Source organism: Ailuropoda melanoleuca, chromosome 16 (genome assembly GCF_002007445.2).
Source record: "Ailuropoda melanoleuca isolate Jingjing chromosome 16, ASM200744v2, whole genome shotgun sequence".
Classification (NCBI taxonomy): domain Eukaryota; kingdom Metazoa; phylum Chordata; class Mammalia; order Carnivora; family Ursidae; genus Ailuropoda; species Ailuropoda melanoleuca.
In genome coordinates, this window is record NC_048233.1 from 25304568 (window position 1) to 25323613 (window position 19046).

The 19046-nt window shown below is 36.4% G+C and overlaps 1 protein-coding gene across 2 annotated transcripts in view; it reads left to right on the plus strand.

Annotated features, from left to right (window-relative positions):
• MRPS35 (mitochondrial ribosomal protein S35) overlaps window positions 1-19046 on the plus strand; it is a 47261-nt gene that overhangs the window by 3037 nt on the left and 25178 nt on the right. For both annotated transcript variants that reach the window (XM_002917121.4, XM_034645940.1), the window contains exons 2-5: window positions 1123-1169; window positions 2797-2964; window positions 7935-7995; window positions 15981-16120. In XM_002917121.4, coding sequence (XP_002917167.1) covers window positions 1123-1169; window positions 2797-2964; window positions 7935-7995; window positions 15981-16120 — 416 coding nt within the window. The remainder of the gene's footprint in view (window positions 1-1122; window positions 1170-2796; window positions 2965-7934; window positions 7996-15980; window positions 16121-19046) is intronic.

A 19046-nucleotide genomic window follows, 5' to 3' on the forward strand; every position in this document is an offset into this window, starting at 1 on the left:
AATGGTTCTCTTATTTGACAGACTACATTCTGTGAAAGCAAGGTCTGTGTTTCTCTTGCTCATTGCTGCCTTCTCTGTTTCTGGTACACAAATATCACTCAAATGATTTTTGAATGAATAAATGAATTACTATCAAGGGATGAATAAGAATTTGTCAGATAAAGAAATGGGAAGGTGGAAGGGGACAGAAGCCAGACAGGTGGAAGGGAGGCACATTCCAGGCAGAAAGAACAGTAAATTTGGAGAAAGTCCAAAGGCTCTGGTCCTGGAAGTTTAGTGTAGCTGGGGACCTTGTGAAGGGAGATGAAGCTAGAGATAGAAGTGGTTCAGAGTGTGAAGAGTCCTGTATACAATGCTGTTGCCACCCTACTCTTTGATTCTTAGTTTTCTCATCTCTAAATGACCTCTGACTAAGGATAATAATAGTACTTACAGTTACTGTGAACAATAAGATTAAGTGAAATAATGAAAAGCACATAGCACAGTGTCTGGTTTGTGAAAGTGCTGAATAATTATAGCTATTGTTACTATAATGTAGCAGAACATTTAGAGAGACGTAAGGTAATATATTTAAAGGTATATACTGTATGTAAATAATTTACTCTCTTCTATAATTATGTGATTTATTAGGAATGGCTATGATTTTTTTTAATACCGGCATTATTGTAGCATTGGCAGTTCTAATATGCAGTGCGGAAGGGAAAACAAGGGTTTTTTTGGTGGAACCAAATAATTCCAGATATGAGCAAGTATATTTATAGTTCAAACATTTCATGTCCTTTATCTTTAAAGATGTAAAATACTCATTTCTAACTAGATATTTTAACTTGGGAAAGTGAGTTTGACTATGAACCTTAAAATTTATTGAAAATAATTCTTTAGATGATGAGTTCACTATATCATCAATCACAATGCACTTTATATTTAAATAACTCTGGACTTCTCTTAACTATTTCTGACTTTTCATTAAGATGAGTTTGTCCCAGAGCTTACAGAAAATGGATTATTTTTTCATTTTTGTATTACTGAATACCTGAAATACTCTGAGAGTTGTGGGATCATGATCAGTGTTGAACAACTGTACATTATTCAGTTTTCTATAACTACTGTGTTGTCTTTTAGGTACAGCAGACAGAACATCCAGATACGAAAGACCACTGAGAAGAAAGGTAATTAATATACTCTACTATATACTATCTTAATGATTTCTGAAGTTCTAAAGTGAGGCAGATATTCATGATAAGGCAGAAGAGTGCTGCCCAAGAAGGCTTCACAAGGGGATGTGTACTTGGTGACTGCCAGAGCCTTGGCTCTAGTCTTTAACTGGTTTTTGTCAGTACCCCGAAAAATGGATCATCTTTGAGGGGTCGACTCACTCACATACTCCCAGGAAATAAGTATATAAACTAGAATATAGAATTATTTTTGATGCTGCTTTTAATAATCTTGAAGCCTGGGATATGTGTATTAATCTTACCAGTTTGGTCTCACCCTACAGGCAAGTCTATGGAAGAATCCAAATCTTAAGGTTACTTGTTGAGGATGGAGTCAGAACGGAGACAGATTATTAGATGGAAGTTAAATGGTACCAAATTATAATTATCTAGAGTAGTTATTTTCACAGGAATATTACCTTCTTCCAGGGCGTACAGTACATTGGTTTTGATATTGCATTGTTGGACATTGCCAAATTTTGCTTCTTTAAACCCTACTTTTATATCCTGGCCATCCCTTCTAATGAATACAGTTTTTAAAAAAATATGTGTATATTAATGGAATTGATTAAATTGTCACATAGCTATTCTCTGGGTCTAGGAGACAGTAATTTCTCATTATGTATGTATTCAATTAGTTTAACCCATTTACTTATTTCTAAGTTCTTGTTATTTATTTATTTCCTTTATTTCCAAATTTTCTGTGTCCCCTCATGTACTGACTTCAATCAAGAAAGTTCTAAAAACTATAGATGGTCACCAGCTTACAGTGGTTCAGCTTACAATTTTTCGACTTTATGGTGGTGAGAAAGCAGTACACGTTCAGTAGAAACCGTACTTGGAATTTTGAATTTCGATTGTTTCCTGGGCTAGCATTATGCGGTATGAAACTTGCACAATGCTGGACAGTGGCAGGTAGGCATAGTTGCCAGTCAGCCACAGTCACGAGGATAAATAACCAATACACTTAACAACCATTCTGTACCCATATAACCATTTTTTTCCTACTTTCAGTATAGTATTCAATAAATTATATGACATAATCAATACTTTATTATAAAATAGGCTATGTTTTAAATGATTTTGCCCAAACATAGGCTAGTGTAAGTGTTCTGAGCACATTTAAGGCAGGCTAGGCTAAGCTATGCTGTTCGGTAGGTTAGGTGATTAAAAGCATTTTTGACTTACTATGTTTTCAACTTATGATGGGTTTATTGGGCCACTCAATCAATGTAAACACTCAGTGTCCCAATAAACCCATTGTAAGTTGAGGAAGATCTGTATTTCAAAATACATTGTTACTCTTCCACAAAATGTAAAAAATTTGCTAAAAGTCTGAATCCACAGAAATTTTTAGTGAAGGAAGTTATTAAAGGGGATCCTTACCAGAGGGTTTGCAGACACAGTGCAAAAAGATTAGGTAGGTTTGGTGTTTTTTCATTTGAATAGCAGCAGTTCTATAAAAGGTCAGATTTTATGTAGGTTGCAGTTCTGCTTATGTTTCTTTTAATTGTAGCTTTTTTGCTTTAAAATTAAAGATCATATTCATATTTAAAATATTAAACTGTTTTATATTCCGTAGGCACTACCTCCTAGGACAGAGAAAATGGCTGTTGACCAAGACTGGCCTAGTGTTTATCCTGTTGCAGCACCATTTAAACCCTCTGCTGTACCTCTTCCCATTCGAATGGGTTACCGAGTAAAAAGGGGGGTGCCCATGGCAAAGGAGGGAAATCTAGAACTTTTAAAGGTAAGATAAATTGCTGATTCATTGACCAGGACTTAAATAAGTGCTGATCCTCTTCCCACTCCTACTGTGCCTTATACTTCAGGGTTCAGTGTGTAGCAGCAGCTTATTGTATTTTAGTTTATATATTTTTTTCAGGTAATAATGGATGATACATTCTGATTGTCCATGATAAAGAAGACTCAGAATCCTGGGTATTTAAGAATATAATCAGTTGGTCCTGTGGCTTCCCTTTTGGCTTTTTCTTTTCTATTTTTTCTATCTTGTATCTTTCGAGTAGAACTAAGAAAAGTGAAATAACCTATTTGAGATTGAGAATTAGGGGCTGAAATTTAATTTTTTTTTAAGATTTTATTTATTTATTTGAGAGAGTGAGAGGACACACGCATGTAAGAGAGCACCAGTGGGTGGAGAGGCAGAGGGTGTGGGGCTCGATCCCAGGACCCTAGGATCATGAACTGAGCCGAAGGCAGACGCTTAACCAACTGAGCCACCCACGTGCCCCTGAAATCTACTTTTAAAAGAGAGATTTTAAAACTTTCTATCCAGAAAAGTAGAATATTATTTAATACTGTTACAGTCCTTAAACTTCTTTTTCTTTTTTTTTTTTTTTTAAAGATTTTATTTATTTATTTGACAGAGATAGAGACAGCCAGCGAGAGAGGGAACGCAAGCAGGGGGAGTGGGAGAGGAAGAAGCAGGCTCATAGCAGAGGAGCCTGACGTGGGGCTCGATCCTGTAACGCCGGGATCACGCCCTGAGCTGAAGGCAGACTCTTAATCGCTGTGCCACCCAGGCGCCCCTAAACTTCTTTATTTCTTGAAGCAAAATACGTCACACTAAATGGTTCATATTAGATGCTTGGTAGGATCTATAATGATTTATGAACTATAAGCTTTTTTTTTAAAGATTTTATTTATTTATTGTTGTGAGAGAGAGCACGCGTGCCTGCACACAAGCATGAGTGGGGGGTGGGGGGGAGGCAGAGGAAGAAGCACACTCCCCAGTGAGCAGGGAGCCCAAGGTGGGACTCGATCCCAGGGCCCTGCGATCATGACCTGAGCTGAAGGCAGACACTTAACCACCTGAGCCACCCAGGCAGTGAGAACTATAAGCTTTTTAAAAAAATATGAATGTGCTTAATCTGAGAATGTGTATCTCAGATGGTTCATGTTATATACAGTATAATTGTCATAAACTGTGTTTTTCACTATATGAGAATCTTTCTCACCTTTTTTTTTTATTGAAGTATAGTTGACACACAATTTTACATCAGTTTCAGGTGTACAGCGTAGTGATTCCATAAGTCTGTGTGTTATGCTGTGCTCACCACAAATGTAGCTACCATCTTTCACCATACAACACTATTACAGTATCGTTGACTTTCTTTTCTTTTTTTTTTTAAACTTTTTACTATGTTATGTTAGTCACCATACATACATCCTTAGTTTTTGATGTAGTGTTCCATGATTCATTGTTTGTGTATAACACCCAGTGCTTCATGCAATACGTGCCCTCCTTAATACCCATCACCGGCCTATCCCATTGCCCCACTCCCCTCCCCTCTGAAGCCCTCAGTTTGTTTCCCAGAGTCCATAGTCTCTTGTGGTTCATTCCCCCTTCTGTTTACCCCCCTTCATTCTTCCCATCCTTCTTCTGCTGATCTCCCTGCTATTTCTTGTGGTCCATAAATGAGTGAAACCATATGATAATTGTCTTTCTCTGCTTCACTTATTTCACTTAGCATAATCTCCTCCAGTCCCGTCCATGTTGCTGCAAATGTTGGGTAATCATTCTTTCTGATGGCTGAGTAATATTCCATTGTATATATGGACCACATCTTCTTAATCCAGTCATCTGTTGAATGGCATCTTGGCTCCTTTCACAATTTAGCTATTTTGGACAATGCTGCTATGAACATTGGGGTGCAAATGGCCCTTCTCTTCACTACATCTGTATCTTTGGGGTAAATACCCAGTAGTGCAATGGCTGGATCATTGGGTAGCTCTATTTTTAACTTTTTGAGGGACCTTCACACTGTTTTCCAAAGTGGCTGTACCAATTTGCATTCCCACCAACAGTGTAAGAGGGTTCCCCTTTCTCCACCTCCTCTCCAACATTTGTTGTTTCTTGCCTTGTCAATTTTTGCCATTCTAATTGGCGTAAAGTGGTATCTCAAGGTGGTTTTGATTTGAATTTCCCTGATGGCTAATGATCTAGAACATTTTTTCACGTGTCTGTTAGCCATTTGTATGTCTTCATTGGAAAAGGTATTCAAGTTGGCAAAGAAGAAGTCAAACTGTCTCTCTTCACAGATGACATGATACTCTATATGGAAAACCTAAAGTCTCCACCCCCAAATTACTAGAACTTATAGAGCAATTCAGTAATGTGGCAGGATACAAAATCAATGCTCAGAAATCAGTTGCATTTCTATACATGAACAATGAGACTGAAGAAAGAGAAATTAGGGAATCGATTCCATTTACAATAGCACCAAAAATCATACGATATCTCGGAATTAACTTAACCAGAGAGGTAAAGGATCTATATTCTAGAAACTACAGGTCACTCTTGAAAGACATTGAAGAAGACACAAAAAGATGGAAAAACATTCCATGCTCATGGATCAGAAGAATAAACATAGTTAAATGTCTATGATACCCAGAGCAATCTACACTTTCAATGCCGTCTTGATCAAAATACCAATGACATTTTTCAAAGAGCTGGAACAAACGGCCCTTAAATTTGTGTGGAACCAGAAACGGCCCCGAATCGCCAAGGAAATGTTGAAAAGGAAAAACAAAGCTGAGGGCATCACGTTGCTGGATTTCAAGCTATACTATAAAGCTGTGATCCCTAAGACAGTGTGGTACTGGCACAAAAGCAGACACATAGACCAATGGAACAGAATAGAAAACCCAGAAATGGACCCTTGGCTCTATGGGCAACTAATCTTTGACAAAGCAGGAAAAAAAACATCCATTGGAAAGAAGACAGTCTCGTCAATAAATGGTGCTGGGAAAATTGGACAGCTATATGCAAAAGAACGAAACTTGACCACTCTCTCACACCATACACAAAGATAAACTCCAAATGGACGAAAGACCTCGATATGAGACAGGAATCCATCAAAATCATAGAGAAGAACATAGGCTGTAACCTTTTCGACATCGGCCACAGCAACTTCTTTCATGACACGTCTCCAAAGGCAAGGGAAACAAAAGAAAAATGAACTTGTGGGACTTCATCAAGATAAAAAGCTTCTGCACAGCAAAGGAAACAGTCAAAAAAACTCAGAGGCAGCCCACGGAATGGGAGAAGATACTTGCAAATGACACTACAGATAAAAGACTGGTATCCAAGATCTATAAAGAACTTCTCAAACTCAATACATGAGGAACAAATAATCAAATCAAAAAATGGGCAGAAGATATGAACAGACACTTTCCGTTGACTTTCTTTTCTTTTTTCTTTTTTTTTTTAAGATTTTATTTATTTATGTGACAGACAGCCAGTGAGAGAGGGAACACAGCAGGGGAGTGGGAGAGGAAGAAGCAGGCTCCCAGCGGAGGAGCCCGATGTGGTACTCGATCCCAGAACGCCGGGATCACGCCCTGAGCCGAAGGCAGACGCTTAACGACTGTGCTACCCATGCGCCCCCTGTTGACTTTATTTTCTATGCTCTACCTTTTATCCCTATGACTTATTCATTCAGAACTGGAAGCCTGTATTTCCCATTCCCCTTCCCCTATTTCTCCCATTCCCCCATGCCCCTTCCCTCTGGCCACCATCAGTTTGTTCTTTATGTCTGTGGGTCTGTTTCTTCTGTTCATTTATTTTGTTTTTTAGATTCCATGTATAAGTAAAATCATATGGTATTTGTCTTTTTCTGACTTATTTCACTTAGCATTTATATGACAGTCTTGTAAAACAAAAACAATTTTGCTCAAAGATGATGGTGAATAATGAGATGATAACATGGAGAAGAAGGAGTTGTCTGCTGCTAAAGATGGATAAATGAAATTTGGAAATCTGGAAGTTGCAAGAGATAGAAGAAAACCAACATTGAGTAAACTAATCTTTTCTTTAAATGAAAGAAGAGAACTTCATTTAGGAGTGCCTGGGTAGCATAGTCGTTTGAGCGTCTGACTCCTGCTTTCAGCTCGGGTCATGATCTCAGGGTTGTGAGATCAAGCCCCACATTGGGCTCCACACTCAGTGCGGAGTCTACTTGAGATTACCTCTCCCTCTCCCTCTGTCCCACGTGCTCTCTTTCTCTCAAATCTTTTTTTTTTTTTAAGATTTTATTTATTTATTCGACAGACAGCCAGCGAGAGAGGGAACACAAGCAGGGGGAGTGGGAGAGGAAGAAGCAGGCTCATAGCAGGAGCCCAATGTGGGGCTCGATCCCATAATGCCGGGATCACGCCCTGAGCCGAAGGCAGACGCTTAACTGCTGTGCCACCCAGGTGCCCCTCAAATAAATCTTTAAAAAACAGTTTCTAGAACAGTATGAATCCATTTATATAAAACTGTATACATGTATCTCTTTTTTAAGGAGATGTCTAAAAAGGTGTTAACTAAAGTGTTAAGACTGTAGGATCTTGAATAGTTTTTATTTCTTTTTGTATTCCAGGGAAATTAGGATGATTAAACAATAATCTGTGTCCTTAAGTGCTTTTCGTTTTATAAGGAAAACATGTATACCTGTAGATTTGTGGCAGGAAGAGTACTATAAAAATAGCATTTATTTTTTTCCCCGTGATGGTCATCATGAGATACATCATGAATCTATAGTGCAAGGAATTCATTTATTGAATTCATAACACGTGATGTAGAATTAATATTGTAAAAACTAGATTTTATTTATTATAAGGTTTGTTGTGCTTAGGATTTAGTGTTATGAAGAAATTCTTTTTTATGTTTTTGAGACAGTAGCCTAATTTATCCTTTAAATTTCTCTATTTTAGATCCCCAATTTTCTGCATTTAACTCCTGTAGCAATTAAAAAGCACTGTGAAGCTCTTAAAGGTAAGTGGTTGTTTTAGTATATGAACTTAATATTGACTTTGAACATAAGAATTTCATTTCTAATGATAAAGGGGCCAGTTTACAAGAGGATATAACATTTTTAAATGTTTATGCACCTAAGATAGGAACACCTAAATGTATAAAGCAAATACTAACAGAACTGAGGGGAGAAACAGATGGCAATACAATAGTAGGGGACTTCAGTACACCATTTTCAACAATAGATAGCTCCTCCGGACAGAAGATCAGTAAGGAAACACTGGATGTAAACTATATGTTAGACTGGATGGTTTTAACAGATGTTTACAGAACATTCCATCCAAAAGAAGCAGAATACAGATTCTTCTCAAGCACACATGAAATATTCTCCAGGACACATCCTATGTTAGGCCAAAAGACAAATCTTAACAAATTTTAAAATACTGAAGTCATATCAGGCAACTTTTCTGATCACAGTGGTATAAAACTAGAAATCTATTATAAGAAGAAAACTGGAAAATTAACAAATATATGGAGATTGAACAACATGTCCCTAAACAACCATTGATTCAAGGAAAAAAGTCAAAAGTTAAAAAAATCTTGAGACAATTAAAAATGGAAGCAACTTACCAAAACTTATGGGATGCAACAAAAACAGTTCTAAGAGGAAAGTTGATAGTGTACATTAAGAAAAAAGGGATCTCAAATAAATAGCTCAGTATACACCTCAAGGAACTAGAAAAAGAAGAACTAAGCCCAAAGTTAGTAGAAGGAAGGAAATAACAAAGATTAGAGTGGAAATACAGACTAAAAAGGCAAAAGAAATGATGAACAAAACTAAAAGCTGGTTATTTGAAGAGATAAACAATATATGCAAGTCTTTAGAAACATCAGGAAAAAAGAGAGGACTCAAAATTGTAAATGAAAGAGGGGACATTGTAATTGATTCCTCAGAAACATAAAGAATCATAAGGAACCACTATGAACAATTACATGCCAATTAATTTGACAGCCTAGAAAAAATGGATAAATTCAACCTACCAAGACTGAATCGTGAAGAAAGAAAATCTGGGATGCCTGGGTGGCTCAGTTAGGTGCCTGCCTTCCACTCAGGTCATGATCCTGGAGTCCCAGGATGGAGTCCTGCCTTGGGCTTCTTGCTCAGCGGGGAGTCTGCTTCTCCCTCTGCCCCTCACCCCACTCTCCTGCTCTCTCACTCTCTCTCAGATAAATAAATAAAATCCTAAAAGAAATAGAAAATCTGAACAGACCCATTACTGGTAAGGAGGTTGAATCAGTAATCAAGAACCTCCCAACCGGGGCGCCTGGGTGGCGCAGTCATTAAGCATCTGCCTTCGGCTCAGGGCGTGATCCCAGGGTCCTGGGATCGAGCCCCACATCAGGCTCCTCTCCTGGGAGCCTGCTTCTTCCTCTACCACTCCCCCTGTTTGTGTTCCCTCTCTTGCTGGCTGTCTCTCTCTCTCTGTCAAATAAATAAATAAAATCTTAAAAAAAAAAAAAAACCTCCCAACAAAACAAAAAAATCCAAGATCAGATGGCTTAACAGGCAAATTCTAATCATTTAAAGAGATAGTACCAATATTTCTCAAATTCTTCCAAAAAAGGGGCGCCAGGGTGGCTCAGTCAGTTAAGCGTCTGCCTTCCACTTAGGTCGTAATCCCAGGGTCCTGGGATCAAGCCCTGCATTGGGATCCCTGTTTATCGGGGTATCTGCTTATTCCTCTCCCTCTGTTCCTCCTCCCTGCCCCTCGCAACTCGTGCTCTCTCTCTCTCTCAAATCAATAAGTATTTTAAAAAGAATTCTTCCGAAAAAGGAAGAGGAGGGAACACTTTCAAACTCATTTTGTGAGGCCAGCATTACCCTGATGACCAAAACCAGGCAACGATACTACAAGCAAAGTATTACAAGCTAAATTTCTTGATTAACGTTTATATAAAATTCCTCAACAAAGTATTACTAAACCAAATTCAACAGTACATTAAAAGGATCATGTCAGATCAAGTGGGATTTATATCAGGGATGCAGAGATGGTCCAACATAAAAATCAGTCAGTGTAATATATCACATTAACAAAACAATTAGAATAAACGTAAGCAGTAAACTCCTTGATGTAAGTCTTTGCAGTGATTTTTGGATTTGATACCAATAGCAAAGGCAATAAAAACAAAAATAAACAGGTGGAACTACATCAAACTATAAAGCTGCACAGCAAAGAAAACCATTGACAAAAGGAAAGGGCAACCTACAGAATGGGAGAAAATATTTGCAAACCTCGGGTCAGAGGTTAATATTCCAAAATATATAAAGAATTCATACAACTCAATAGCAAAAAATCCCAGACAATTCAATTAGAAAATAAGCAGAAGATTAGAAGAATTAATGTTGTTAAAATGTTCATACTACCCAAAGCAAACTACAGATTGAATATAATCCCTATCAAAATACCAACAGCATTTTTCACAGAACTAGAAGGAAGAATCCTAAAATTTGTATGGAACCACAAAGTCCCTGAATAGCCAAAGCAATCTTGAGAAAGACCAAAGCTGAATGTATCACAGTCTCAGATTTCAAGATATACTACAAGCTATAGTAATCAAAACAATATGATACCAGCACAAAAATAGACACATAGATCAGTGGAACAGGATAGCCCAGAAATAAGCCCATGCTTATATGGTCAATTCTTCTATGACAAAGGAAGCAAGAATATTCAATGGGGAAAAGCCAGTCTCTTCAATAAACAATGCTGGGAAAATGGAGCAGCTTTATGCAAACGAATGAAACTGTACCACTTTTTTATGCCAGACACAAAAATAAACTCGGAATGGATTAAAGAAATATATGTGGACCTGAAATCATAAAACTGCTTAAAGAAAACATAGGCAGTTATTTCTTCGACATTGGTCTTAGCAGTATTTTTCTTGATATGTCTCCTTGGGATGGGAAATAAAAGCAAAAATAAACTTTTGAGACCACCAAAGTAAAAAGCTTTTGCACAATGAAGGAAACCATCAACAAAATGAAAAGGTAACATACTGAATGGGAAAAGGTATTTGCAAATGATATATCTAATAAGGGGTATATAAAATATACAAAACTCACATAGCTCAACACTAAAATAATCCAAATAATTTGATTAAAAAATGGGCCGAGGACTTGAATAGACATCTTTCCAAGGAAGACATACAGATCGTCAGTGGACACATGAGAAGATGCTTCACATCACTAATCATGGAAGGATTAGTGCAAATCAAAACCACAAGGAGCTATTACTTCTCACCTGCTAGAAATGGCTGTCATCAGGAAGGCAAGAGATACCGAGTATTGGTGAAGATGTGGAGAAAAGAGAAACCTTTTTGTACTGTTGGCTGGGGATGTAAACTGGTATAGCCACTATGGAATACAGTATGGAGGCTCCTTAAAAAATTAGTACTGTTCCTTAAAAAACTACACGTGTGATACAGCAATCACACTTCTGGATATATACATTCAAAAGAAATGAAAACATGGTTTTGAAGAAATATCTATACTCCTGTGTTCACTGCAGCATTATTTACCACAACCAAGAAATGGAAAAAATCTAAGTTGGTGATTAGATAAAGAAGTGGTGTGTGTGTTTAATATTATTTAGTTATGAGGAGGAAGGACGTCCTGCCATTTTTGACAATATAGATGGGCCTTGAGGGCATTATGCTAAACAAAATAAGAGAAAGACAATTAGGTTATGATTTCACTTACCTGTGAAATCTAAAAAAGCTGAACTCAGAATACTAGGGGCTGAAAGGGGGGGAGAAGGGAGATGTTGGTGAAAGAATACAAACTTCAGTTTTATGATAAGTTCTGGGGATCTAACGTACAGAATAGTGACTATAGTTATTAATAGTGTTACAAACTGAAAGTTGCTAAGAGACTAGATCTTAAATATTCTTACCACAAAAAGAAATGGTAATTATGTGACGCTGGTCTTAGCTAGTGTTATGATTGTAATCATTTTGCAGTATATATAAATACATCTAATCAACATATTATATACCTTAAACTTACTGTTTTATGTCAGCTATATCTCAATAAAGATGGAGAAACAAAACCTCATTTTTAATACATTAAATCGCCTTATATTCTGAGTCATTGCTAGTTTCTCTTTTTAGAAAAATTTTCAAGTTTTCTGTGAATTGTTATGATGTCAAATCTGCAAGTTCTTTTTTTTTTTTTTTTTTTTTTTTTTTTTTTTTGCAGACTATTCTACAAGTGGCTATGAATAATAAATAGAACCAGAAATCATAGTCCTTGTTCAGGTAGGTTAGGGACTTACTTGTTGCATTATAGATAGCACATACATAAAAAGACTGAAGAAAATATTGCAGTGTTGCCAATAGATACAAATCAGTATAATCCAAACTGAAGATAATGTAGAAAAGATGCTGAGTACAATAATCAGTGGAGTCAGTAATGGCATACTTTGCGGAGAGTTATCTTGAAGAAATTGTTTAAAATAAGAACTTCATAGTGATACATGGATGTGGTAACATCAAGTAGCAGAAAAGCTGATGATGAAAAGCAATAGTCTTAGAAAATTTCTCCTTTCCCACCTGGCCCCTCATTTCAGAAGTGGTTCTTTTTTAATCATTGTTTAGGTCTGATAATTATTTGCTGGGAGTATATTTGCTAACTTTTCCATACAGTCTCTTTCTATATAATATTTATTATATATTCTTTCTATATATTTTATATATGTGTAGTTATATTAGTGTATATATATTTTTTTCATATACATATGTAAGATGGAAGTAATCACCAGCCCATGATTATATCTCCAGTTCTAAATTTATTGAATTTGAACAATATTTATTGATTCCTAGATATAAACAGATTTCACTCACTTACTCTCTTTTTTTAAAGATTTATTTATTTATTTGAGAGAGAGTGCAGAGGGGAGGGAGAATGAAAGAGAACCTTAAGCAGACTTGGCGCTGAGCCCAGAGCCCCACAGGGGGCTAGATCTCAGGAACCTGAGATCAAGACCTGAGCCAAAACCAAGAGTCAGATGCTTAACTGGGGCATCCCAGACACCCCTCACTCACTTACTCTTTCTCCTTCCCACATGTACAGAGGTCAAGGCAAAGAACTTTTTTTTTTCCCATAGTTTTATGCGTGTTTTCACACGTGTACATATTCCCACTCAATTTCTTTTTTTTTTTTTTTAAAGATTTTATTTATTTATTTGACAGAGATAGAGACAGCCAGCGAGAGAGGGAACACAAGCAGGGGGAGTCCCACTCAATTTCTGATCTAATTTGCATTGGACTACATACAGAAGGACATTGGAATTGTTTTAAGTTCATAGCTGTTAGTGATTGGTTGTGTAGTTTAATTCAAGAGTTAGTACCTTTGGATGAATTCTTAAATTCATGCTAATTAAAAAAGGAGATGTAAATGCTCAGTACACTTGTTAAGGCTTTTCAGGAAAGAAAATGAAATCTAAAAACCCTTCACAGGCAGCCTGATAATGCTGGAAGGAGAAATAGTTTAGTGATCATGATTACGATAAAATTTGAGCTTTTGGAAGGGCCTTTATTGAAAAACATCATAAGGAAGAGATAAAGAAGCCTTAAAAAGTAGGAAAAATGTCCTTACTCTTGAAATGAGGAAAGAACAATCTCTTATCTCCTTTCATGTATGTGGTCTTCTTTTTGGGATAGTAGGATGCATTTCTATCCTTTTGGATTGTATGTTTTATTTTCATTGGTGCCTGGTGATAGACTGACGCTGATCACTGTTCCAAATTTGTGCCCTGTTTGGCACAAAGCATGTATCACTATTTGATCCCTTGTGAAGCCAGTTAAAGAATGCATTACACCGTGATAAATCTCAGTTTTCTCCTTTTTAAACATTATTTTTAAATATGCATTTATAATCTAGAAACTGGGCTTTCTAATGAGATATTTCTAAAATACTTCATAATTCTTAAATGAAAGGCTTTCATATAGCACATTCAGAAGAGTAGCATTATATTTTAAGTATTTAAGTAAGTGCTTTAATCTTTCTTTAATTTTGTCTTTACACTTTTGCCAGCTTCTAGATTTAGATGGTATCTTCCAAATAACTCAAAGGCTTTTAAAATATTTCTTCTCAATTTTCTTTCAAAGTAGGTCAGTTCAGATTTTATATCTAACTTGCAAGTGGAAAATCTGAAGCGCAGGAAAGTTAGGTAATTTACCCAAACTTTAATAATCAGTGGTAGAACTTAAGTAAAAACCAAGGTCTTCCGAAGTCTAGCCTATTGCTCTACCTATCAGATGAATAGGGGTCTATTATGTACTTTCCAGTTGGCTGTGTTTTTTAGACATATAATCCGGTAATTTAAAAGTTGTAATTATCATCTGGTTATTGAAATGACTTATTCAAAGTTATAAAAAATAAAAGACTCAGTACAAACCCAAGAACTTATAAAATTCTCCAAACTAGTCTCTCTTATAAAGTGCTTGGCAGTGTTGCCTCTTATAGTGCAGGATATTGGAAATATTCCATGATGGGAATGAAATTTAACTTCAGTAATCATGCTCTTTTCATTTTATTTAAATGTCAGAATGTTCTTAATTGCGGAGATACTTCTTTCCCCTCAAAGTCTGTGAGTATTGCTCTCTTAAGCAGGGTGTTTAGGGAATGGTGTGAGCTATACTTAATTTGCTAGCATATATTTAGTTGCAGAACTTGGAGAGTCTCTGTAACCCAGAGTGACATTTTGCTGACTGATATTAAAGCCTAAGTGGGAGCTAAATATAGTACCTACTATAAGCAAATTGTTAGGAAATGTTATTGACAGAGTACCTTTCACTGTCCCTTAAATCATCACGTGGAAGAGTTCCCACATATGCCTGTGCTTGTGACCAGCCTCTCCTGCAGTTGTGCTTTTTGGAGAAAGCACAGACCCTATGAGGTTTAATGTGTTTGACCTAAGAAACAGATTACTTTTAGGTAGTCTTAGAATGGGGTTTGAGGGAGTGAAATTTCCATGGAGGGGAACCTGATAGTGCCAGAACTTTGCATCTCAAGCTGAGAGCCCTCTACCACGCTAACTTCATAGGAATAGGGCAAAATGAAATCAGCTACTTATTTATGGAGTCCCCCAATACAGATAGCTGTAGGACGCGATGGGAGCTCTTTCCCTTTTAAGTCCTCTCTCCCCTACCCGCACCCCCCCCAGGCCTGAGTTTATATCTCTGTGCTGTGGAGATAGGTGGTGCTCTGCGTTCTTGTTCACAGTGCTTGAACTTCCTCTTGTGCCCCCGTTCTAGAGCCAGTCCCACCCCTCTAAGCTAGTTGTCGTGCCTGAATATGAGGACAAGTCTGTTCCTCTTTCCATTTACCCTCATTGGCACAGAAGTCATAGAGAGGAAACATGAATTACTGTAAGGATCCATTTAATAATGTCCTAGACTTTTGTACCTGTTCAGTTAGAGGCCCTGTTCAACTCAGTTTCTGAGAGAATGTGGACCCTATCTCACTTTTTCTAAGAGCTTTTTCAGAGCTTTCAGTTCCCTTCAGTAGACCTTTAGTAACTTTCATTTGGGAATGAATTACTATTAATTGCTGCTTTTTTCAAAAACAATAATGCTCCGAGCACTGTGAACTGTTTGGTTTTAGTTGGTGAGGGGGAATTAAACTGTCCCATAACAGGTATGTGCAAAGCTATAATAAGCCTACATCAAGTCATAGTTCCCTTTTAACCAAACTTACTGCTCCCCACCAAACCCAAGCTATCTAAATCATTCATTTAACTACATTCCCTAATTAGGATTCATCTAAAAAGAAAAGGGATAAAGGATGATGATGTGATTGTAAAGTGCAGAAGAGAGTCTGTTCTTTCATTTCATGTAACTCGAGAGTCATCTCCCTCAATGATTTGATTTTGTCTGGTAGTGCACATTTCAGTGAGAATTTACTTGGCAAAACTATACTTGAGATAATTTTTTTTAATTCTCAGATTTCTGCACTGAGTGGCCAGCTGCACTGGACAGTGATGAGAAATGCGAGAAGCATTTTCCCATTGAAATTGACACAATGGATTATGTTTCAGCAGGACCATCTATTAGAAACCCCAGAGCCCGAGTAGTAACCTTAAGGGTAAGAAATATATTTTTAAAATAAGAATTATTATAATACATTATTTCAAAATAACATTTTGTATGTATGATCATAAAACTGATATTATCATAGAAAACTTGGGAAACATGAAAGTTTTGAAGTATTAATAAAATTGCCTATAATTCTACCACTTATAAATAACCTTGACTATATATATATATATACACACACACACATAGACACACACATATATACTAAATATATATAGTCTATATATACATATATAGTCATTCTTTGTGTATATTAATAGGATGACATTGTATTTGATTAGTTATCTGCTCTTTTTTATTTAACAATATGAATTAAAAATTTTGTAAGGTTATTAAACATTGATTTTTTATTGAAGTATAGTTGACATACATTATTATATTAATTCCAGGTGTACAGCCTAGTGACATTTATATACATTACAAAATACTCACTATGATAAGTGTAGTTACCATTGTCACCATACAAAGTTACCACTCTTTAATACTATTTTAATTTTTTTTTTATTGTTTTTAAGTAATGTGTGGGGCTCGAACTCACAATCCCAAGATCAATAGTCACATGCTCTACTGACTGAGCCAGCCAGGTGCCCCTCTTTAATATAATTTTTAATGGCTACATAGAATAACATGTAAATCAGGGTCTGTTCTGTGCCAAGAGAGTGTTTGAGGCTGGGGGTGAACATTTATACATAATAAGAGACCAAAATCTGAATGCTCGGGCTTTTTGTTCACTCTTTCAGAGATTTCTTAGGAAATAAATGATAAATAATAGTGGTTTTAATTCCTCTTGTTAAGTATCTATAGCTTGTTTTTTTCTTTTCTCTTTGTCTTTTTCATTAGATGAAATTTTCTAAAATAATGTTTATGTAGTCCCTTATGTTCTGTACTTCAATGGGTATGCCTCTGGTTTTTAGCCTTTAAGTATAAATTGGAATTCAGTTTGATACTAGCCTCTATTACGTTAATAATGTGTCCTATTCCTATAGCATTTTTGAAATTACTTTCTTCGAATTATTGTAGTAACGAATTATATTGCTAGGTTTTCAAGTACTGAAGCGTTGGGAACCCTTGTTATTTCATAGTACATCATTCTTTTACTTCACTGTGGATTTGGTTTGTTAGCTTTTTGTTGAGGATCGTTTGTCCTCATCTCATGTTGCTTTGGAGAAACATTAAATCCCTGCTCTTACTCGTCAAGAGCATGCCACATACCATTGCAGTTCCAAGTGTCTTGTTGTAGCAACTTGTAAGTTAGTATTTGAAACCACTGTTAGTTTCCCTCAGTAAAAGTCTTGATCCACATGGCATGGCTTTCTCATACAGAAGTCATAGAGCACTTATGTGATGGGTTTGTTTTGTTTTTTTTTTAAGTAAAAAAGTTTTAGATTTACAAAAAATTTCAAGGATAGTTCAAAGAATCCCCCTATATTTCACACCAAATTTCTCGTGTTAACATCTTTATTATTGTGGTACACTTATTATAATTGAACTGAGCCAGTATTGATACATGTTTACACTTTATTCAGGTTTTCTTTTTAGAGATTTTATTTATTTATTTGAGAGAGAACACGCACAAAAGAGAACGTGAGTTGGGGGGGTCTGGGAGAGGGAGAAACAGGCTCCCCGCTATCAGGGAGCCCTGTTTTGACACCAGGCTCGACCCTGGGATCCTGATCTGAGCCAGCGGCAGATGCTTAACCAACTGAGCCACTCAGGAGCCCCTATTCAGATTTCTTTAGGCACCTCTTGGCTGTGTTGGTTTCTCAGAATTTGCTTGTTTTTGGTGACCTTGACAGTTTTGGGAAGTACTAGTATGTATTTTCTGCAATATACTTCATTTTAGATTTGTTTGGTGTTCTTCTCATGCTTAGACTGTTATGTATTTTTGGGAGGAAAACCTCACCAGTAAAGTGCCATTTTCATCACATCATAGCAAGGGTAGAGGCTTCTAACATGCCATTACTAATGATGAGGCCTTGATCACCTGGCTGAGGTACTATTTGCTGGTTTTCTTCACTATAAAAGTACTCTTTTTTCCTTTCTTTCTGTACTGTACCTTTTAGCCCTCCCTCTGCTCATGTGTGCTTTCTCTCTCCCTCCCTCCCTCTCTCAAAAAATCTTTAAAAAAAAAAAAAGAACAACATTCCATGTGGACTGCAAAAATATGTTGACAGTCCCTGCAACCATTTTTGCACTATGAGGTAACAAATAGATAAGGTTTAATTTCTAGAAATTTTTCAGGGATACATCAGTGTTTGATTTTTAATTTTCTGTCTTTGCTGGGTTTTCGTGTCAGGATCGTGCCTTCTTTATGAAATAAATTTACGAAGCTTGTCAGCCTTTTTTTATTCTCTAAAATAGTTTAAATATCATAGCAATATATGTGTTTAGAGAGATTGAAAATATTTAAAATCACAAAAGACAATACATGTTTACTGTATAAATTTTAGAAAATCTAGATAAAAGGAAAAAAACCTTAAAATTCTGCTTGGCCGACATTCCACAGATTACTATAAAGTACCTAGGAAGTGAGGTGCCTGGCTGGTTCCGTCGAAGGAGCAAGTGAGTCTTCATCTCAGGGATGTGAGTTTGAGCCCCATGTTGGGTGTAGAGATTACCTAAAAGTAAAAAAAAAAAATTTTTGAGTACCTAGGGGTAATTCATACTTGACATATTTTTAATAACTTAGTAAATGTTGCCTCTTTTTAATAATAATGATAATAATAACAGCCAACTGTTGTTGAGCTCTGTGTTAGGTGATAAAAAAAATCTCTGAACTCAGGATCAGGGAATCTAGATTTTTGCCTTACTTTTGTGGGCCTTAGTCTTCAGTACCAGAATAGACATCTGGTTCCCTGCTTGTTCTGTTTGCTTATTTTATTTTACGTAAAAATAATCCAATTTTGTTATTTGAA